Consider the following 23,770-nt stretch of genomic DNA (forward strand, 5'->3'; position numbering starts at 1 on the left):
AGAGGAAACTTGGGATAGGCAAAAGTAGGATGTATGCACTAAGGGACAAAGAAGGCAAAATAACTACAAATATGGATAGGATAGTTAAAATAGCGGAGGAGTTTTACAGAGATCTGTACAGTAGCCGAGACAACCACGACCTTAATACCATAAGAACTAGCAGTAACCCAGACGACACCCCACCAGTAATGATAGAAGAAGTCAGAAAAGCTTTGGAGAGCATGCAAAGAGGCAAAGCTGCTGGTGAGGATCAGGTAACATCAGATCTGCTGAAAGATGGAGGACAGACTGTGTTAGAAAAACTAGCCACCCTGTTTACGAGGTGTCTTCTGACGGGAAGGGTACCAGAGTCTTGGAAGAACGCTAACATGATCTTAATACATAAGAAAGGAGATGACAAGGACTTGAAGAATTACAGGCCAATCAGCTTGCTCTCTGTAGTGTACAAGCTATTTACAAAGGTAATTGCTAACAGAGTAAAGAAAACATTAGAATTCAATCAACCAAAGGAACAAGCAGGATTTCGAACAGACTACTCAACAATTGACCACATTCATACTATCAATCGGGTAATAGAGAAATGCTCAGAGTATAACCAACCACTATACATAGCCTTCATAGATTACGAGAAGGCGTTTTATTCAGTAGAAATATCAGCCGTCATGCAGACACTGCGGAATCAGGGCATAGATGAAGTATATATAAACATTCTGGAAGAAATCTACAGGGGATCAACTGCTACCATAGTGCTTCATAAAGAAAGCAACAGAATACCAATCAAGAAGGGTGTAAAACAGGGGGACGCAATCTCCCCAATGCTATTTACCGCGTGCTTACAGCAGGTTTTCAGATACCTAGAATGAAAACAGTTATGGATAAGAGTTAATAGAGAATACCTTAATAACCTGCGCTTCGCCGATGACATTGCATTGCTGAGTAACTCAGGGGACGAATTGCAACTCATGATTACGGAGTTAGACAAGGAGAGCTGAAAGGTGGGTCTTAAAATTAATCTGCAGAAAACGAAAGTAATGTACAACAACCTCGGAAAGGAGCAGCGCTTCGAGATAGGTAATAGTGCACTTGAAGTTGTAAAAGACTATGTCTACTTAGGGCAGGTAATAACCGCAGAGCCTAACCACGAGATTGAAGTAACTAGAAGAATAAGAATGGGGTGGAGTACATTCGGCAAGCACTCTCAAATTATGACAGGTAGATTGCCACTATCCCTCAAGATGAAGGTATATAACAGCTGTATCTTGCCGGTACTTAGCTACGGAGCAGAAACCTGGAGACTTACAAAGAGGGTTCAGCTTAAATTGAGGATGACGCAGCGAGCAATGGAAAGAAAAATGGTAGGTGTAACCTTAAGAGACAAGAAGAGAGCAGAGTGGATTAGGGGACAAACGGGGGTTAAGGATATCATAGTTGAAATAAAGAAGAGGAAATGGACATGGGCCGGGCATGTAGCGCGTAGACAGGATAACCGCTGGTCATTAAGGGTAACTAACTGGATTCCCAGAGAAGGGAAGCGGGTTAGGGGGAGACAGAAGGTTAGGTGGGCAGACGAGATTAAGAAGTTTCCGGGTATAAATTGGCAGCAGCAAGCCCAGGACCGGGTTAACTGGCGGAACATGGGAGAGGCCTTTGTCCTGCTGTGGACGTAGTCAGGCTGATAATGATGATGATGATGACTAATGAATTTCCAGCTCGTTATATAACCGCCACGTTATATAGCGGGCTCATAGTATCCGTTCATACAGTAGCTGTTGTATATGGCTAAGAAGAGCCATATACACTAAGTGGCTGGTGAATACCTTCCTAAATGTGGGTCACAAATAAGCCATATACAGCGCGCTCATAGCCAGAAATTGTTTTCGATGGGAGGGGGGGGGGCACCACTTTGATTTCGGGAGGTCATTTTTCGCTCTCTATGCCATGGCGAAAAAAAATTCAAAGGGAGGGGGGGGGGGGGGGGTCACAGATGTGTGGTCGCTGGATCGAATCTCGGCCGCGGTAGTTAAATTTTCGTTCGAGGCAGATGTGTTCGAGGCCTGTGTATTTACTCAGATTTATATTCACGTTAAAGAACCCCACATAGTCATTATTTCCGGAGAGATCCACTACGACGTCTCTGGTGGTTTCTGGACGTTAATCTCCATTAATTATTATTATTATTATTATTATTATTATTATTATTATTATTATTATTATTATTATTATTATTATTATTATTATTATTATTATTATTATTATTATTATTATTATTATTATTATTATTATTATTATTATTTAGAACGGGTAGTTGAAAGTTTGCTCTGCCGAAAGAAAAGGTGATTGCTATTGAGACTAAGTTAGTTACCCCAAGGACAGAAACAGTTTGGTGAACGTAACATTTCTATAAGCCTAAGAATGAAGAAATCATCCAACTCGGCAACGGCTAGTTTTACTTTCAAAAAACAGATTCTTTTAATCCAAACGAGGCGTTGGACTGCACACAAAGATAAGAAATCTCATGTAAAAGCACAGGAAAGTGGTGCTCTTGAATAGAAAATGAAACACTTTTAAGTAGTCGAAACACTGTTCATGAGACTTTGAAGATTGTATCTTTGGGAGATTCTGGCATCTCGCCTCCGTGGCGCAATCGGCTAGCGCGTTCGGCTGTTAACCGAAAGGTTGGAGGTTCGAGCCCTCCCGGGGGCGGCGAGATATTTTTTTTCTCCCGAACATTTCTAGCTTTTTTTTTTTTCAACAGTTGGCACTATCCTTTCTCAAACATGTTATAGTGTTCTAAGAAACACTACGTGGAAAAATTATTTTTCTCATATTAGTAAGTATACCTCTGTCACAATTCCAAAATCACCAGGTATACCACGAGAGCATGCTGGGTAAGCCCAAAAAAAAAGTGCCAAAAGCAACGTACAAGTGGCGCCGCCCTCTTCAGATCAACACACTGAGCGCCATGACGTCATAAATTTTGACGGTGTCTGCTTTAATCCACGCAGTTCCCAATGTGTGAAAATGTAGTACATTGTCTTCTGAGGGGGCCATTGAAATTTAGATTAGGCAAGGCCGCCAAAATGGGAAGAATATACTTCGAAATTGTGACGTCACTTGCTGAGAAATTGGCGGGAAATTTGAAAAAAATCCAGCTTTGACCTTTATTCTCTCTTGACTCATAAACTTGTATTAGTGAATTTAATGACATTAAACTCATCAGCACAATTTTTCAATCTAAACCAATTCACTGTCTCACTTTAGTGTCCCTTTAAGCTTAAATTTATAAAGTACTCATTTTCAGTAACATCACGCTTGACATTCGCTTCGTTCTTTGCACAGTAATGGCGGGGATTTTCGAGCTTCGCACAGTCGCATAATTAGCATCACTGCAGTTTGCATGGTAGCAGTCTAAGCGATGCGAGATTTCGGTACGCGATGCGTACAACCCGGTTAGAGTGAGGCAGACGCGACGCACAGTCCTCATTCTTTGAAGTGCGACTGTTCAGGTCTAAACCAGGGCGTCGCCAGTAATTTTTAAGAGCGAAGCTCCTCTTAGTCTAACCTTGTCATGCGTCACACGTAACCAAGAGAAGGAGAGAGGAGAAATAAAAGAAGACAGTATCTCACGATCAGTGTTATACACGGCGCTGTCTCATACAAGTACGTAAAAACTGCAGTTAAGTGAGGATATTCCAGATGGCGCTGTACTGCTACTCTCCGATTGGCTGCTGCGCGGGCTGTGCCTGGGTACGCGGAGAACGAAAGCCTCTCTCAGTCTCCTGGATAGTCGCCGTACGTGGTGGATCGTTGGTGATGTTGTCAAGCCCCAGCCATTATTGGACATTAATAGCTACAGAATGTTATAAAGATAAAGTTCATCGCCGCCCGATCGCGGTGGTCTAGTGGCTATAAGGCACTCGGCTGCTGATCCGCAGGTCGCGGGATCGAATCCCGGCTTCAGCGGCTGCATTTTCGATGGAGGCTAAAATGCTGTAAAGGCCCGTGTGCTAAGATATGGGTGAACGATAAAGAACCCCAGTTGGTCAAAATTTCCGGAGCTGGAAATTTCAGCCACCGGGGGTCCAAATTTCCAAAGTTCCTCTATGTGAAGATTCCTGCACAAGTTGGGCGTAAGTGTCAGACCCAGGTAAATGTATTGATTAACTTGAGAAAGTTCATGACCGTTAATACTGTAAGGGTAACTAACAATTTTTTTTTCAGAAAATAGACATAAAAACTGTTTTTGTTTGGGTTAAGCTGCATTTGCCACTGATCGCATCAGCTCTTAATCCTATGTAAGTTAAGAATAAGCTCAGCCTGGTGACTTTATGTTTTTGTATAGTATGCAATCAACAAACATTCATATTTAGGTTGTAATATTTTTTGGTAGTTCATTTATAAACATCAGGAACAGGAGGAACCACAAAACGCTATACTCAGGGAAATCCCAGATACCGCTGGATACAAGTCAGATCGGTGATGTGGAGAACATATTGTTCTTTTTTTCTATAGAAGCTATACAAGCGGTTAGGAGCAGAAGTTAAAAAAAATAACATTGCTTTTAAGTAAGAGCTTCTTGTGCGACACCTTACCAAAAGTCTTTGCGAAGTCTAAAAAAATATTATGACAGTTTGTCTAGTGGTATTAATTGTGCTAGATAGGTCATGTACGAGCTCAATAACCTGAGTAATGGTGGATAACTCTTTCCTAAAACCATGTTGACCGAAAAAAATGGTCCATGTTCATCGAGATAGGTCAACAATCCCTTTTATACAGTGAGTTCTAATATTTAAGGACAGATACTTGCAAGCGATTTAGGTCAGTAATTGCTAATGTCAGCTGTAGAACCTCCTTTTCGTACGGGCTGAATTTTGCCATTTTCCAAGCCCAGGGAAAAGAGCCACTAGTAACATATTATTGATAAATAATGGTAAAAACTTCGATGACAATTCGGCATATCTATAAAAAAATTTATTGGGGACATTGCCGGGCCAGCACTTCTTTTAGTAATAATATGAAGCAAGAAATTTAGAACACCTTCTTGAGGGATCCCTATATCAGCAATTATATATAAGGAATCACAGAAATCACTGATATTAGAAACAATACCATCATCGATTGCAAAAACTGACGATTGTAAAAAGAAGTTGTAAATTTTATTTAGCGTTTTTAATTTTCGTCTTAGTTTTTAATATGTGTACTTTTTTCTTCACAACTACTCATTGCGAAGCATTACATTCCAGTATAAAAAAGTAGGAACTAACGCTTTGAAGAAGCATGACTAAATTTGTGAGTGCGCAATAAGATCTAGGCTTGTGCTTTTTGGGTTTCGTTGACTCATGAATATTATCCCTTATGAGCGGTTTCTTTTATTTAAAAAATACACATATGTTATAGCTGGTTGTAGTTTAAGTTATGCAAATGTAGCTATTTATACGTGTGATAATTTTGGTTTGCTTCGACCCTCTAGTTTCTGAGAAAAAGGTACACAAACCTTCGAATATGTTTTGAGAAAAACGCAAAGATCACCACTCTTCCTGTCAAATGTCGGAAAAATATGAATAGTACCAAAATGATTCTACAGACTGCCAGTACCCAATCGTAATACATTTCTCAAAGACAAAGACATACTCTATGAGGTGACTGCAAAATCTCGAAATCAAAATTTGTGACTAAACAAAGTGTCACACCACCTTAAGAACCTTTGTGCATTGTTTTTTTTTCTTAGAAACACACCCGAACGTTTAGCGCCATAAACACCCCGGCGAAGCCTCAGTTCTTCCTGGTGGCGGAGGAATTTCATCAATTTCCCTTGCCCTGCCCCTCGCTAAAGAATATGACGAAAGGATTACAAAATTCGACATATGTACTATTGATTTCATAAACACCATAGCCACACGAGCCCAAGGAACAACTTTCTTCCACTGAGAACACGTTGAAAGTCTTGACGCCAGAAATGTCCCGCCAAAACTTTAGTTTTCGCTCTAATCGATTGCAGATGGCGCGGCAAATCTAGGTGCCATTTTGCCAGCCTCTTACGACTGACACATCACTCAGGACGAAGAGAATGCGACTATGGCAGGACATCATCAATTATTTTTTTTCAGAAGCTTGGTAAGCACTGACACTAACCAAACAGCCTTGTTCCATCGATGAGCACACGAAAATGTGGACTACCACGAACTCCCGCCAAAACTTCGGTTTATGCTCTTCGACTCCAGAGGGCGTCGCGAATCTAGGCGTTATTTTGCCAACCCCCTTCGCGATTAGTTCATCACTAGAGATGTGGGAGATACAGCTATGTACAGGCAAAAGACAACATTTATCACGTATTTTGGTGACCTCTTACACAAAAGGAGCAATCTTGTTCCATCTAATAACACACGCCACTGTCGACTTGCCCAAACTTCCCGCCATATATTCGGCTTGCCCTCTTCGCCGAGATGTGGCGCAGCGACTCAAAGAACGATATCCTCACTTCAGTGAAGGCACACTTTAGGAGAGGGCGAGATGCTATGCGCGCTTGTGTTTCCTTGCGCTGCGTTTCGTGAAAGTGGGGGAGAGAAGGGGGCAGTAAGTGAGAGAGAGGAGAAGTGCTCGGTGGTTTCGGCACTTCGAGCGGAGGGCAACAACAAATGCGCGCACTTCGGAATGCAGCGCGTTCTCGAGAAGTAAGTGGGCAACCCCTGTGAGCCCTTGCCCCAACCTCAGTGCAGTCGGCCCGCTTGCTTGATCTCCCTTTCTCACCTGTCCCACTTTCCGGCGAGGTAAAAAAGACCCCGCGAAAGAGAGGCGTTGTTGAGGGCGGGTTGAATGGGGGAAAGGGGGGCAAGAGTTTCTCGCGGCCTGGCGCTACCGGTTTGGCCGCTCGCGCGGTGGTAGGATTTGGCTTGAAACGTTGTGGCCGGCGGCAGCGTGTGCTGCACTTCAGCGTGCCAGTCAGTCCCGAGCGCAGAAACACAGTTGACGTCGCGCAGACTTCACACTGCTTCTATCGTCGTCGCGTCCTTCACGGGGGTGACGTCTCCACAACTTCCCAGCTACAAGACGTACCGAACGAAAAACTTGCAATCTTCGAAGCCATGGCTTTGCGATCGCGCGCACGAGGCAGTGTTGGATGACAGAGCGCGCGGCCTGCCTGCCTGCTGGCAGAGGTGGTGGTGCGAGTGTGTGTCTACGGGGACACAGATGTGTGGCCTGCTTCGGATGCAACGATAAGCCGACCACTACGTGAAGGCTGAATAGGAGAAGACGTGCTTGATCCAGATCGGGACCTCCGATTTGTCCCGGTTGCTGGCGACCCTACTGCTTACTTATCTTTTCTGTGTGTGCAACATTGTGCGTGCGTGTTCTTGAAGAGTGCTCTGTTTTGTATTCTTTTACGCTTGAAGCTTTTCAATCTCGTCCCCGGGTTGAGATCAACGCGAGATCGGAGAGAAGGCGACGTCGTTCTGGGATGGTGTGTTCCACGGAAGAAGCAAGGAAAGTGTGGCCTCTGAATCTGTGTCAACTCAAATAGGAAGAAAAAAACAGCGTGTTATTCGTCACCGTGCGGCACGAAGCCACGTCTATCGTTGTTGAAACCACTGATTTCACTCCCACTCTTTCCACAAATCTGATTGTCATCGCCCACATGAAAGCTACTATCTTGTCTCTTGCAAGATCAACCCGTTGAACCGATGCTCCATCGAAGCACTTTGGTGGGCAGTGAAAGTTACCGCGGTGAAGTGCAAAGACAGCTAGTTTCCGCCATAAGTCCGGCAGTCATGGTTTTTTCGTGAAGTGTAGTTGGGGCGTAGAAAGAACATGCCTTCCTGAACTTCTGGTGATCGTCCACAGTCATCGGTTGCTACGTTCTGTGGCCATCGCTCCGTAGTGTTCTCTTACCGCTGCAGAACCAGCCGATGTCACTTCGTCTGGAAGGCCAGTTATATCGTCGTTCTGTTTGTGCCGTGACAGCTACGATCCCCGGATTCCTCTAGCATGCGGTGGCGGCTTGTCCTTGCAAGCCGGACCGGACTCCTCGAAAGTGATCGCCGCTGGACGCCGGACGAACTTAGCAACTTCGTCGACTTCGTTCTGCGACGATGACTCGACGGCTTTCAGCAACCGCAGCGATGGGACGTCCGTCGATGTCAAGGTTGCTCGGATTACTGCTGCTAGCTGCTTCGCTCGGTCAGGTTAGTTACCGTTTCTTCCAAGTGGTCAGTTAACCGTTCTTCGTGTTAACGGTTCTTTTCAGCGTACCGAGCGTTCAAAGCAACACACGGATGGGCCGCCTGGTTGTGCATAAGTCAGCCCTGCACCCTTACGTGCTCGATCGCCGTGCATCTGTTTCTTTGCGCTTCTGCGTGAATTAAGTTCCCAGCGCCTACCTTGGCACGTGTTATCGGAAATGGTGAGGAATACCTCGAACTCGAAAAGACTTTGAAAAACGTAGAACAACTCAACGTTACTGATTTAGCGACGTCGGTAATGCATGATTGTGCGACCTGGCGGCGTTCCATGTTTCGCGGACGGCGAGAAGCGAAATGGAGCCGATTATTCAGATAGCTACGCAAGAGTCTGTCGATCGTTGTGATCGATGTAGACCCATTAAACCGAAATTAATGCTCAAATTCTTCCTTTTAGCATGGATGCTAGGGCTTTGATTTGAAAAAAAAAAGAATTCGCTGAATTTCGAGAATGACACGCAAGACATGTCAGTAGAGTGTTTCTGCAGACTTGTTTACCGTGCTGAAATTTCTAAAATAGCGTACCTTTGCGGATGGCTTGCAACACCTTTTTAAAATATTTTTAACTTTCTCGATGCGTGAATCCTCATTGGACATGATAGCCGGTCGCTTGGTTAATACAGGTCCTGCAAACTACAAGAGTAAAAGAAGCTGAAACTACAAAAATAGAAGAAGCCATCACGAAGCATGCGGTATTACCGTACGGCAATACCGCACAGTGACCCAGCGCTGTTAATACACCCCAATGCAAACAGATACAAAGACACAAACACACCGCATATTACCGTGCTTACATTCCGCTTCAAAAACTTCAAGTAGGAAGTACCTTCTCGTGAACCAAATCTGCAGTTACGGAGAACGTGCAGATGCAAACTAGCACCACCCAGTGAAGCAAGAAACACGAGAAGTACCCGACCCGCACCTCAGAAAAAAAAACATACAGCGGATTGTACCTGTCTTGTTTTTCTTGTTTACTCGGTCTGCGGTTTTGACAGTTGGGGGCATTTAGAATATCTAGTGTTTATTATCTTGTTCCGTCTTTTCGTTGTTCCCCATCTTTCACGTATTTCTTTTTTTTCATGAACTTTACAGTTAGCATTCCGGTACTTTAAATGGAAAGTCGTACGTCATGTCACGCGCCTGGTATACTACTACGCTGGACGAAACTTACAGCCGTGATTTCCGTGACAGTCGGCGATTTTAGAAAAAGAAGCACTTGTATACCTTTAACACAGCATCGTCGAAAATGTCATCGTAAAAAAATATGAAAACTGGGAATATTGTTTGAATACTTAAGATTGCAAGTTAAGTAGAACACCAAATTGAGCAATTCAGTTGGGATTCACCCTAAAAAGAGTGGAAGCGAGGAAAATACTTGTGCATTGGCCACCCTTCAGCATCGTTGTCACAGATCTAAATCGGATGAATAATGGATGCGTTCAGTTTTCACCCTCGTTTATGATTAGTGGTGTCGGTCCGTCCGAGACGCGCTCGTGTATAAAATTGTGTTCTTTGTACCAGACATCTTATTTGCGAGTCGGGGACCCCTCCAGTTGGTCTGCCTTCGGCAAAGTGCTGCTTGCGCTGTTTTCTAAGATGAGCAGTACGGGTGTTAAGTTAAAAAAAAAAAAAGAAGGTGGGGGCGTCTTCCATTGTGCGCGCGCCTATGCTGATGTCCGTTAACATTGAGCCTGTTAAAGTTTACTTAATTAGAGCAACTTTTCGACGGGAATGGAGAGAATACTTTGCGCGCACGACACCAAATACATCAAGTAATCGCGATGAACTATGCTCGGCTGTCGTTCACTTCTTTGGCTGTTTTCGAAGCAACATGAAGAGTTTTCCGCGTTAGCTGCTTTAGGTGTCAACACCATCCCTTGGACTTTCAATGTCTTTCTTGAACTGTATTTGCAATGCACCCGTAATGTGACTAGAATCGACGCATTTTCTTCACACACGACACGATCCAACGTTGGGGAACACTATAGAGCAAAGCGCCCCGCCGCGGTGGTCTAGTGGCTAAAGTACTCGGCTGCTGACCCGCAGGTCGCGGGTTCGAATTCCGGCTGCGGCGGCTGCATTTCCGATGGAGGCGGAAATGGTGTAGGCCCGTGTGCTCAGATTTGGGTGCACGTTAAAGAACCCCAGGTGGTCGAAATTTCCGGAGCCCTCCACTACGGCGTCTCTCATAATCATATGGTGGTTTTGGCACGTTAAACCCCACATATCAATCAATCAACTATAGAGCAAAGCGATTTTCGAGTATAGGTACGATTTCACTATCCCAAAACCACCACCCTTACTGCGAGACATCGCTTGGGAAGCGAGAACACGCGCGAAAAGAAAGCGTTGGTGAATACCCCCACCTTGAGATTCCCTTTCCAAACGCCGTGACGTCACAGATTTTAGAGGTGTCTACTCGAGCCTACGTAGCTTGTAACCGATAAAAAGTCAGTACATTGTCATCTCTATGTGCCTTAGACCTAGCATACGAAGTTTCAGAAAGTCTATGCAGCCAATACAACAAAAATAAAAAAAAAATCACTTTGAAAATTGTGACGTTCCGCGCGGTGATATCGGCGCGAAATTTGAAATTGATACTCCAACCTTAATTATCTTCACTAATAATGCGTTTATTATATAGTGAAACATATTTATTGCATACGAGTCCTCCAAGTGCAGGTTGCCAATCTAAACGAAGCCTTTGTTCCAGCTTGGTATTCATTTAAACGGGAATACACAAAGGCCGCGTTTCTTTGTTACACATGACATAATTAAACATACGATGAATCCAATCGGAGTGTATGGGACGTTTCTGGTAATTTGTAACAGTAATGTAGTACATACGACGAAAATTAAAGAGAACTACAGTCGATGATAACTCAACTTCTCAAATAAAGGGACCGAACTTAATTCGAATGATGCACTACCGTTGCTTCAGCTTAGGGGCTCGTTATCAGATATTGGCAGTGCAATGAACAAAAATATTAAAAAATATGTTGGTCATGTGTTAGCTGAGAGTTATATCCATGTCTTCTTGGAGAGATTATTGGCGGCAAAGAGACCTTAGCTACAACGGAAACTCACACGCACACAGAAGAAATACTTATGATCATGGTTAACTTCCCAAGACGTTGTGGGCCAGACAGCTTGGTCTAGCAATACTACTTTCAATAAACCTGACAATCGCGTGAAAATGGCTCGGGACGTGCTGCAGTGGGCACGTGAGATATGTTCGTGAATGTCATTGTCGTCAAAAAAGTAGTAACAAATGTGACAACAGTGAAATGTTATATTGATGCTCATTGTCAAAATACTAACACGCTACAGAATGGTAAAGGAAGGCTAGATGCCCGCTGGCATGTTTCTGTCTGTCGTGAGTGTTTTTGTAGACTTTCTTAAACATTCGTAGGCAGCTGAATTGTCGCTTTGCGAAACTGCTTAAAGTGCTTCTTCCGCAAAAGCATTATTCACAGGAGAAACTCATCCACAGACTGCCTTTCTCACTCAAGGCGCAATCACCCCTTCGCATAAGCGCCATGGAGGCTTTTCAAGAATTACTGCCCAAGTGTGTGTCACCTCATCATTAAATTCTGTGTTGTGCAGCAAAAAAAAAAAAAAAGGGAGATATATACAAAAGGCGAGGTGGAGAGTTTCAACTTTCGACCCATTGGTGTCTACCCAAGCCTGTTTCCATTGAGATGGTGCCGTAGCGTGGTCTAGTGTAAAGTGTTTAGTCTACGCGCATGCTCACTGAACGGTCGCGAGTGGAAATCTCGTGTGTTTTCTGCGAATTTTTCTAACTTTATTTCTTAAAGTGATGCTTGCACGTCGATTGTACGTCTTATCAAATGCCTGCACGCATATTGAAAGGTTGGTCAAGTGAACCAAAATCCGATTTTTTTTTTTTTGCGCACCACAGCTGTTGCTCCCTTGAGGATTAACGGCGAAAGCGCGGAGTAACTTCGCGGTTACTCACAAAATGGGGGAAAAGGTGTGGCTGCAGGTTAGTTGCTCCTCTAAAAGAGCAACCTCGATACCCCTCTTCCTCTTTCACTTCTTGGTGTGCAAGCACTGCTACACCATGGTGGACAGTTAGGGTTCATTAAAAGGAATTGTTCGAGTCTGAGTTCAAACAGTACTTCCTTAGGTATGAAAGCTTATGAAGCTGCTTTGTATCCCTACTACTCTTGTGGCGAAGCCAATGAACCTGCCAGAAAAACGCGCCTTATTGTATTTTCGAACAAATTTGCCCTTACTAACACGTAGCTACGCAACCCATGGTTAATGACACTGTCATAAAAGAAAAGGTAATGAAAGCATCACAGCGCAAGTGGTTTCTTGTAGACGCTGACAAGGCAGGCGCGATATTAAGGCGTGTGAATATGGAATAGATAAGCGTATCACCCCATATTGCGAAGGGCCACGGTGGCAATGCTTCGCTTGCGCACATTCTAGAGCGCGCTGCTCCAAGCGCCTGAAGGGGAAAAAAAGCGAAACGCCGCCTCGCCCTATCTGTGCGTGTGACCTTCTTTTTCGGTCGCCGCCGCGACGAAACCCCGAAGCCATTCGTCGCATAAAAACGGGTTGGGTTTCGCGGTTCTTGCCTCGTAGAGATAAGCATCTGCGGCAACGCCGTGCTTCGCCGCGGGGCGCGTTAACGAGACCTCTCATCTCCTTTCACTGCTTTCCTGCGCGGTCCGGTCTCTCAAAGGAACGACGCTGGGTAGACGATGGCCTTTTTACCTGCGCGCAGCGTTGCATCACCTATAGTATGGCGTATAATTGAACTGTGGCCTCTGAGATTCGCTGGCGCTGCATCGCCTGGTTTCGGATGCTTTAGTCCTGGTATGCGCGTTTGTATTAGGCGTGTCGTGCCGAACAAGGCGCTTAGCGAGCAAACTTTATTCGGGTGCTGTGGCGGCTCGAGGAGGAACAAACCATACTTCATGTATGTTTGTGCGTGTGTTTTTTATGTCTAGATGTATGTGTACACTTTAAAAAAATTGAAAGTATTGATCCTCTGCCTACGCCAGTGGTGCCGAACAATCCGAGTTATTGGTGTACCGAAACTTTCACTGATAACAGTGCCTCTGGATGAGCTACTGATCGAAGACACCTAAAATGCTCTTCGTTTGTGCGAATGCCAGTATATGCGTGGGGGAGGGCTCGGAATTAAAAATCCTTATGTGTTCTCATACATTCATTTATTCATTCATTTAGTGTAGTCGCTGGAGATAGCCCCGCCGCGGTGGTCTAGTGGCTAAGGTACTCGGCTGCTGACCCGCAGGTCGCGGGTTCGATTCCCGGCTGCGGCGGCTGCATTTCCGATGGAGGCGGAAATGTTGTAGGCCCGTGTACTCAGATTTGGGTGCACGTTAAAGAACCCCAGGTGATCAAAATTTCCGGAGCCCTCCACTACGGCGTCTCTCATAATCAAATGGTGGTTTTGGGACGTAAAACCCCACAAATCAATCAATCAAGTCGCTGGAGATATTTGAAAATTTTGAAACCATTGGTACTGGGTAGAGTTAATTATACCCAGTGATTGTTTTGGGATGACTAGAACTCAAATTATTTTCGAGGACGGTGTACAAAAGGTACAGTGTAATTAATGTGAGTCAAAACTCTTTCGTATATACAGAAAAGAAGCAGGCACTAAATACTGAGAAAGTTCAGGACATGGTCCTAATTCGTATCAAGTAATTGCGGCAATTATAATTTGGCTGCCACATGAGGCAGTATATTCCGCTCGTGATTTCTTTTCTGACATGAAATTGGGACCACTCATTTATGTTGTGAAAGGAGAGCTTTTGACGTAGCTAGTAGACAAGCCAATGCATCTCACCGCAAGCAAGAACATCAATTTGGTAGCGCTTTGCTTTGTGATCGGCGACAGCCATCTACCGCGTGCAGTGGCCGAAGAAATCGCGATCCAAATCTCGCGGCCACACTAATTAGCGACAGTCTCTCGAAGAAAGCTCCGCCTCGGATGGTGCTAACGAACCACGTTCGTATTCGCGCCCTTTTCTTTTTTTCTCCCGTCTTGACTTGGCTAGGTTTGACCTTGTCTCTCTCGCCGAGTCGACCTGGTCTTGACGCAACTCACATCTTGCGTGTACAATCTCCAATCTCAAGCAGCGTTCTCTTATGGCTGCATGTGCGTCACCGCCGAAGCCGTTCAGTGGAGTGCCCGTGTCAACGTCACGATATCTTGGGCAAGCACGTCCAGAAAAGTAGGCTTATATTTTGTGTCGTGACGTACGCTTTTCAGTGTGCACTCATGCTTACCATGACGTTTGCTATTTCTAAGTCAAATGTATAAACTCATACATGAACATTACATATTTCAACTATAGGCTCATCAGAACTTGGTTTTTCGTTCGAGTAAAAAAAAATATAAAGGTGAAATTTTTTTGTTACCCATTTAGGCGGCTTTATTGATAACGGCAATGCCAAAGCGCTTAGAAATGAAACAATAATGAAAAGAAAAAAAAACATTTATTGTTCTGAAAGGTTCCAGAAGCTTCTGCGACCTTCTCGCGTGCAGTTGAACAGTGGCGGATTGGAAGCTAGATAAAGCTTGTATATTTAAAATAGGCAGTTGGCAGTATAAGGTATATAGACTAATAACGATAGGTGGATAAGAAGGGGATTGACCGGTGTTTCTTAATAACTGCCGCTTACAGCACTAAGGTCTAGTTCCGTTCAGGTAGATATAATTACCTGCAAGGGTTGCGTATAACTCAGTTTAACCTGACTGACGAAGTGCGAGAATGCGGACGCTAAACCATGATGCTGTTTCGGTATGTAATAGGTCAAGACAGACAATCAATCCATGCAGCTGGGTTCCGTTGTCAGATAGCGAGCTGTTGTGGCGTAACTTTGAAAATCTGTTTTTTTTTTATTAAATGTAAGGAGAGGTTGGTGCCAATGCGTGGCGCCGGCTACTCCTCTTCTCTTGCACAAAAGTCAACATCGCACATTCAGTAGCAAACACAAGGCTATACATATGTACATAGCACAACACTTACACAATGAGTTCACGTTTTTCCACACTGAGTGTCCACACCACACAGAAATGAGTCCACACTGCGTAGAACTGTGTCCGCACCACACTGAGTTTGTAAAAAAAAAAAAACAAAAGAAATCCACACAAGTAATCACGCCAATTTAAGTGTTCACACAAAAACGTGAAAGTTCAATAAAACGTGTAAGGTGATCTTGTCGCTTAAATACTGACATCTATAGGTTATAAAGTAAAGGAGGAATTACGGAAGCCACAATATACTGAACGACTAATGCGCGTAGCAACCGCAATTTCCTGTTGACTGCTTCACTTGATAGTAACAACAGTTAGGTTTTCATGAGCCAAACCCATGATATGGTTATAAGAGACGCCTCAGGGGAGGGCTGCGGGAATTTCGACCATTTGGTGTTCTTTATTAAGCATCTAAGTACGTCGTGGTGGTTAGGGTGCTCGGCTGCTGACACCGAAGGTCGCGGGGTTGATCCCGACTGCGTTCGTCGCATTTCAATGGAAGCGCAATGCTAAAAGCAGATGTACTGTGTGATGCTTTTGCGCGCTAAGAAACACCGCATGATGGAAATTTCTTGAGCCCCTCACCTTGCTGTGCTCCACAGTCATATCATGGTTTTCGTACGTTAAACCCCCGCAGGTATTGTTTATTTATTATTTTTTATTTGGAATTACCCTCAGGGCCAGATGCATTATAGAGGGGAGTGGTACATTTAAAAGAAATACAATACAAGCTTCCTTCTGTAAATACAATGTTAGCAAAAAAATAGCAATACAAGTTGTAACTATACAGGCCAGAATCAGACTGTTGGTGAGAAAACACATTAACGGTAAAAACAAGTTACAGTAGCAGTTTTAACACACCAAAGAAGAATCACACAGTTGGCCAAGAGAAGAATCACATAATTGGTTATTTGCATAGCAGTATACTTGAGTTTAAAACGTCATGAAAATGAGAATGATGGACAATTCACGTGATTGATCCTGGAAGATTGTCCCAGTCTTGTGAGGTTTGGGGAATGAATGAATCATAACACGTGCGAGTTTAACATCGCAAAGTTCCCACCTTTTAGGGATGGTCAAAACGCGAGGAGATGTATGATGGAGGGATTATTCCGCAAGGACTCTAATAGCACGTTACACCGGCAGATCACTTCCAACGCCCAGTAATCGACATGTTGACAAGCGTACGTCATAGGACGAGGGAATTCGCTGCCACATTCAGCACACATACAGAGTCCACTTGTGAGCAGTGTCAGAGCGAACAATAAAGTTAACATTGACGAAGAGTCACAGAGGCCAAACGCCGTCAGTCACGCCTGCATGAAGGAAAAGCACAAGAAAATAACGCCATTTTCTTGCGCTGCTGCTTTCTGCTGGTGAAGCTGAAGCATTTAGGTTTTTCGCGATGCACCAAATAGCAAAGAACACAAAAAGACTGCCAAGTTAGACGCACACCTGTTGTAGGCACAATACGATTAAGGACAAACCAACGTTTATGTACTATAATCCAGCGTGGTATTTGTTCCCTTAAAGCTCTTTTAAATCTCCTTTAAGACTCAAAGCTCTTTTAAGACGCGGCTGGCCTTCGCAAGCAGTGGCTCGTCGTTGGGCAGAAAAAGAACAGGTATCTCAGCCGGAAAACAACGCGGCCTCCAATCACCCGCACCTCTATTCCAACGACCATAGGTAGGTCTTGAGAAATTCCGACCAACTCAATCAGATTCTGATCGGCCGACCGCGAAACCAAGGGGAAGGCTTATAGGTGGTCGCTCCGAACAAATCGCCGGCAGCAAAAACCGCGAGGAATCCAAAAAAAAAAAAAAGCGATCAACTAAGCAGATGGAGTAAAAACAAAGAAAAGGAAAAAAAATGGCGGACATATCGAGGGGGACAAGTATTACCCCCGAGGTAGTATACACACTCTGAACAAAGAGTGAAGAAGCCGATCTAGCCACCGCTGCTTAGTGGGTAAAAAGAGAAATATAGGAATGACGTAGGATGAAGGAGGGAGAGAGGGTGAAAAAGGCGTCTGGCGTACGTGCAAGGCTGCGTGCGAGCCGAAGACATGAGCGAGAGAAAGGGAAGAAGACTCGGAATTCCATAGCTGGCGGAGGAAGTTGTGACCGCGATTCGGCGCCGTTTCCTTTCGCACCGGTTCGTCCTCGTTATGTGTGGCGTCTTTATTTTTTTATTTTTTTTTCTTGCTGCGATGGTCGCTCTATTTTACGCTGTAAGGCGAACTTCCTTGTCTTCTCAGTCCTGCATGTCTTGGTTGTTGTTTCGTCTTCCGCTGCGACACTGGTGCTTCTTTTGAGAAACAATACAAAAAAAAAATAAGACATGCCGTGCAGTCTTCCGGACATGCGATTCCGAATTGCCTGAAATACATCACGGCTTTGGGCGTCCCTAAAGCCTCTCTGGCCCAGAAATTTACCTCGAGAAAGTAAGCTCGCGAAGTGTGCCTAAGCATGCTCGACTAACGCCTAGCGCTTGGCTCTCATTTAAAGCACGCGCGCATGCGTAGTTTAAATCCGGCATGACGCCCTCTTTTCAGTTACACTCCGTAACACATGCACGCCTGCTTACTCATTACAACACGCCATGAAGGAAAAGCAGGCGAGAAGGAGAGGGGTTACGTTGTTGTGTTGCCAGTTACGTCAGTGGCGCCCCACTTTGTTTCTTTTTTACTGTTTTTTGTGCGTGTTTCTTAGCTGCGTGGTAATTCACGCGTGGGAGGAAGACTTCATCCCTCTTCCTCTCTCAAGGGAGCCGGATCGTGGAGAAAGGAGGAGGGTTGAGAGGATAAGGGTGACATATGGGCGAGAGCACACACGTGATCCGGGACGTTGGGACTGGTGTAATTAGAGAAGCCGTATCCGAAGCTGATCCGCGCACGCAGACTGGTGGTGTCGCGCGGCGGAAAGTGTCGCACAAAAAGAAAAAGAGAGAGAACAAGTAGAAAGAGGGCAAAAGAAAGAAAGAAAGAAATATTAATGTAACGTTTGTCTGCCTCGCATGGGTGCGCTGATTTGATGCGGTTCGTGAGCATTTCGTCGTACGCCGGTGCCTTTGTACCAGTTAGTGCAGAGACCTGACCCCTTCCTCACACCGCCCTTCCTCCTGCTTTTTTGTTCTTTTACAAAGATTCCCAGACATACAGTGTCGAAACGGTGCGTGGCATGTAGGCGACAGAGCGAGATGGCATAACGTTTAAGAATGTGCCGCGTTTGTGCAACAGGTATACACTGCAGCCAAAGGGCGGCAAACAAGAAAGGAAAAGACGCCGTCTAGGAAGCCGACTAAAGCAGAACGCTCCTTCTCCTTGAGAACGCTCCAGAGAATTCATATCCATTACTGCGTGTGCTGAGTTACGAGGGCAACTAGAACTGGCGTGTATGGTTAGGTAAGAAAAGTAGGCGTTACGCTAAACGGACGGTGCCAAAGGGAATACAAGTACCGACGTACAAGGCTCCCGAGTATGTCAGTTGGTGTCTTCACTATTTAGTGTTCCCGTTCCTACAACGTCACGTCTATTTTCCCCAAGTAATGAACGAACTAGCCAGAAAGCACGCCTTGTTATATGGTTGTGGTTCCTTCCTGCCAACCTAACCACGTATAGTCCCAACTGTGCTCGCTGAAAAAAGCCCGATTGCTCAACATATAGCCCAACGCTTACACCTTAGTTAGGTTACTATGGCAACTGCGTGTGTGCGCGCGCGTGTGAGTGTGCCCTCAAAGTTGGACTACGAAGGGGCAAGTCTTTCGTTGTGGCGCCTTCATGCAGAACATGGGTCATTGGTGAGTCGAAAGCGCGGAGCAAGAAATCAAGAACTATTGTGTCTCTATCAACTGCTGCGCAATGTCGCACATTCCATGTCAGACTATCCCCTTGGATATGGATATTCAGGCTTGTAACATAATTCTTAATGTAACGTGTATACAGTCGAAAAGAAATAAAAAGGGAAAGATATGGAAGCTTGAGATGAGAAATTCGCAAGCAGGGGGTAGATGCTCGAGGCGACGTTTCGGCAAGTGGACTTGTCTTTCTGAAGACGGCAGTAGAGCAACACAAAGCTCCTCCTTATTCGAAGGTCGCGGGGTCGATCCCGGACGTGTCAATCGCATTTCAGTGGGGGGAAATGTAGTGCACGTTAATTAACATCAAATGGCCGCAATTCTCGGAGCCCTATATACACTATTGGTGACTTATTAATCACATCGTGCTTTTGTGGCGCGTAAGATCTCCGATATCATATTCATAACACAGAGCTCGATCTAAGATAGTTTCTCGTTTCCCTCCAATCGCCTCGCAGACATTACTGCCGTAGTTGTGATATTGGATACCATGATTGATTGACAACGATCACGTAATTCGGCGAATTGCGTCCAAAATATGACCGCTTCTCGGCGAGAACGAGCAACGTTGTGACGATGCAGTCCTGCTTTGTGGCGCTTTGTTAATTATAAATTATCAGCGCAGGTTACGCGTGACACTCCGTATCAGAGGAATAGAGGGCGCTCTAACAGCTGCCGTACACTTGAAGCGGCACTGCGAGTGACCGCGCGATTCCTACTGTAGAAAAAGAATAGGTTGTAACCCACCGTGACATATCTTAGCTGTGAAGGCTACATTCTTAATCAGGTCCTGCTAAATGTACTGTGGCATCTCTCACAAACAAATCGTGGTTTTCGTACGTAAAATTCCATATTATTATTATTATTATTATTATTATTATTATTATTATTATTATTATTATTATTATTATTATTATTATTATTATTATTATTATGATCATCATCATCATCATCATCATCCTTGGGACTCACGACATGAGAGCTTGTGCTCACTTGACGTGTGCTGCTTATGCTCGTACAATTACGGCACATTGCAACCGGGACTTGGGAGTGCACGCACGATTCCCATTAAACAAACAAACAAAAAAAGGTTGCCCTCGACAGACCTTCGAAATTGGTCACTGCGTTTGAGAACTTGCAACTCGTAAACTAGGAACCCCAGGGAGTCTGGTCCAGTTCTATAGCGACTCTTTTGTGTAGCACCGTATGAGCTTGCTTTATTGATCGCCTCATCTCGTATGCCGTCTACTAGCTCGCTCTCTGACAGTTGAAATTTCGCCCACGGATGAGGTAACGTTCTCGGGCACGCTCGAAGTTCTGGCGCTGTCTTTGGGTCTGTTCGTTCGCCTTTGTGTTCATTTTGCCTAGTTTTAAAACGATTTGTTATTTGAGCGAACGTGCGCCTTGGTTGCCTAGCAAACTGCAGAAAGTTGTGCAACAATGCCCGCCAAGGCAAGCTGCTGGGCTAGCGTAACGCAACATTTTATGCCCCGGGTGTTCTTCTCCCTCAAGCTTGGTTGATTTACTTTCTCATTCAGTCTTTTTGATTTTTACGTAAGGTGTACCTAACACAGTAATGACGATAACGAACACCTAACGTCTATTATCTCTATGTATGATTTGTCATCTTCAAATTCTGCGAATTGTCGGCAACGTCTGAAAACAAAAGTCCACTCCTACTTCGGCGGAAGCTTACAAAAAGGGTTGAACTTAAATTGAGGATGGCGCAGCGAGCGATGGAAAGAAAAATAATAGGTGTAACCTTAAAGGTCCAGTCAAGAGGCTCTAATTTTTTTCTTTACAAACCCCAAAACAAGATCGATAATTCCTAGAGTAGGCTGCAGTGATCACGCTTTCTGAATATTACTGCTCCGCGCGCCGCGCCGAGATAAACGATTCCCGCGGTCCTTCCCTACGCCTGACCAATCTTCCTACCACTCGCAGTGACCCAAAACTGGTGATCGGTGACTTGAGGCAGCACGCATATCGTCAATTGGTCTAAGCCAGGTCTCAACAAACAGTAGTTAAAGTCTCCGTCAGTTCCTCGTCCCACCCACAGCTACAAATCTGCCCTTTGTTTCTTAGCGCTGCGGTGAAACTGTTCTAACCTCGCAGTTCGCGCGTACATTCCCCACTCTGCTGCAGCTCAGCATAGCGCCTGCACGTACGTCTTTCGGCCTCGGCATGAGCAACACGGGAAAAAAGCGTAGCTCCGTGGGCGGAGTCACGACGACGGACTCCGCCTTCCCCTCCATGTGAGGGGAGAAGGCTGGCGTGGCCGCGAAAAAATTTAAAACCATCTGGAATCGATGACCTAACCCTCGTAACTTCCTTAATACAGCACGTATTCGCTAACCCACGTAACTTCTTTGATAGAGCACGTATTCGCGAAATTCTCGCGGAAGCATGTTCACCAAGTCAACGTGCACGTACTTCTCTTTACAGCAATTTTAGGACCTTGGAGTTGTTTAATGACCCTTTCAGAGTCGGGAAGAAAACTGAGTGGGCCAGGGAAGAAACGGGGGTTAAAGATATCATAGTTGAAATAAAAAAAAATAAAGTGACATGAGCTGGGCGCGTATTGCGTGGGCAGTGTGACCGATGGTCATTAAGGGTAACTGACTGGATTCCCAGAGAAGGCAATGACGAGAGGGGGAGAGAGAACGTAAGGTGGACAGATGACATCAAAACGTTTGCAGGTACAACGTGGCAGGAGAAAGCATAAGACCGGGTTTATTGGCGGAACATTGAAGATGCATTTGCCCTGCAGTGATTGTAGCGTAGTCAGGTTGATCATAATGATGATGATAATTATGATGATGATGATGATGATACTTCGGCACAATGTCGTTCTGTAGGCATCCGAATGGCTTTGTTTTTTTTCTAACAAAACACAAACCACGAAACACTGCCTGATGATTCCAACTTGAACAAACACATTCGTTTCATGTTGCTCACGCTTTCTCGACAACTACGGAAGACACCGCGGAGCTTCAGGGCATGCGCAACACGAAACCAAGCGAGTCCTGCTAGATCGACTGCGTCGGGCGAGTGCGTCTTAAGCTCCCGGGCTCGGCGCCTACAACAACAACCACAAGGTCGACGCCGTTTTTTGCCACTCGAGTCCCTAAAAGCACGCAGCTCGTACTTCTGAAAATATACGGCCACACCCATATGCGAAGTGCACAGCGTGGTTACTGCAGTGGTTTCTTACCAATATTCACGAGGGAGAAACTCTGGAGCTGTGACCTCCGAGTGTTATCGTTAATACAGCGCATCGAGTCGTTCGACACTCATTCTCGTCACTTCAAAAGTTGCTTTCACGTCGTCATCATGAGCTTAAAACACGCCCACTGCAAGGCAAAGGCACCTCTAGTGCTCCACCAACCAACCAGGTCCTGTGCTTGCTGCTGCCACTTTATGCTCGCAAACTTTCTAATATCACCTACTCGTCTAATTTTCTGTCCCACCTCCCGTTTTTGCCCTCTTGGAATCCAGTATAGTACCCTTAATGATTAGCGGTTGTCCTGTGTACGGGCTGCTTGTCCTGTCCGTGTCCGATTCCCCTTCTTGATTTAAATAACGATGCCCTTAAAGGTACGCTGAAGAGCAAAGCCATTTTCCCGTATTGATATAGTACAATTTCGCGATCCCGAAAACATCACTAATACGGCGACACGATACTTGGTAAGCTAGAAAACGCGCGAAAATAAACTGTGGGTGAAGACGCCACCTGTGTCGTCATATATTTTCAATGCGTCTACTGGGCTCTACGTAGCTTCTAATCAATAAAATTGAAGTAAATTGTAATTTGTGGGTGCCATAGACACAGCTTGTGAAGTGTCCGAAAATTACATAGAGGCAGTGTTGCGAAAATACGAAAAATACATTGTGCAATTTTTTATGTCACGCCCGGAGATTGCGGCACGAAACTTAAAAATGAAACTTCAACCTTAATTTTATCCGCTAATAACGAAATTATGACCGTGAAACTTATGACGTTAGCGTTCTCAGAGCGCAGCTTGTCAACTTAAAGCGGCTCATTGTTTCTGTTTAGTGTCCCTTTAACGCCCGTTTGTTCCCTGAACACTTCTGCTCTCTTCCCGGCTGTTAAGGCTCTTTTCTACTCATTCTTTCACGTAGCGTGAGCCAGAGAGGCCTTCAACTAAGGGTTTCATAATGCCGTAGCTAGCAATGTTTCGCATGCTTGTTTGATACTACTCAGCCGAGTACTTAGTTAATGCTTTCCGTTCAAGCAGCATTGAAAAACAAGCTACTGCCCACACATGCAGCATCGGCTCATCAGGTACTGTCCAGCCGAATAATCAATACTTTATTATGTCGAACCTAGCAAGTGATGCTTCCGACTCTTGCAAAAATGTTGTACATGAATACATTAAAAAATTGGGCAGATATGACCATATGGGGCGTGTGGGGGCCACATGTGGCCACTTTTTAATATGCGCATACAGAGACTCTTCGCAGTTCGCCATATATTGACAAATTTTTATTAGTACGTATATGGGTTTTCATGTAATGCGGCCATATCAGGGCAATTTGAAATATTTCGAGACAGGATCCCAGCACTCAATTATAGTGCGAAGTTGAGGAACACTATTGCCAACTCATACACCGATTG

The 23,770-nt window shown here is 44.9% G+C and overlaps 1 protein-coding gene and 1 non-coding gene across 4 annotated transcripts in view; both read left to right on the plus strand.

The window, feature by feature from the left end:
• The first annotated feature begins 2,629 nt into the window (after nt 1-2,629).
• On the plus strand, nt 2,630-2,703 carry TRNAN-GUU (transfer RNA asparagine (anticodon GUU)). Its single transcript has one exon. It is a non-coding gene; the product is annotated as a tRNA-Asn (tRNA).
• Nucleotides 2,704-6,803: 4,100 nt separating this feature from the next.
• Nucleotides 6,804-23,770, plus strand: part of Ptp10D (Protein tyrosine phosphatase 10D) — a 168,889-nt gene continuing 151,922 nt past the window's right edge. Inside the window, exon 1 of one of the 3 annotated variants that reach the window (XM_075871178.1) lies at nt 6,804-8,180. In XM_075871178.1, the coding sequence (XP_075727293.1) occupies nt 8,088-8,180 (93 nt within the window). In that variant the 5' untranslated portion in view covers nt 6,804-8,087. The remainder of the gene's footprint in view (nt 8,181-23,770) is intronic. The other 2 variants (XM_075871177.1, XM_037416307.2) reach the window with 2 other exon arrangements.

Source organism: Rhipicephalus microplus, chromosome 8 (assembly GCF_043290135.1).
Source record: "Rhipicephalus microplus isolate Deutch F79 chromosome 8, USDA_Rmic, whole genome shotgun sequence".
In the NCBI taxonomy this organism is placed as follows: domain Eukaryota; kingdom Metazoa; phylum Arthropoda; class Arachnida; order Ixodida; family Ixodidae; genus Rhipicephalus; species Rhipicephalus microplus.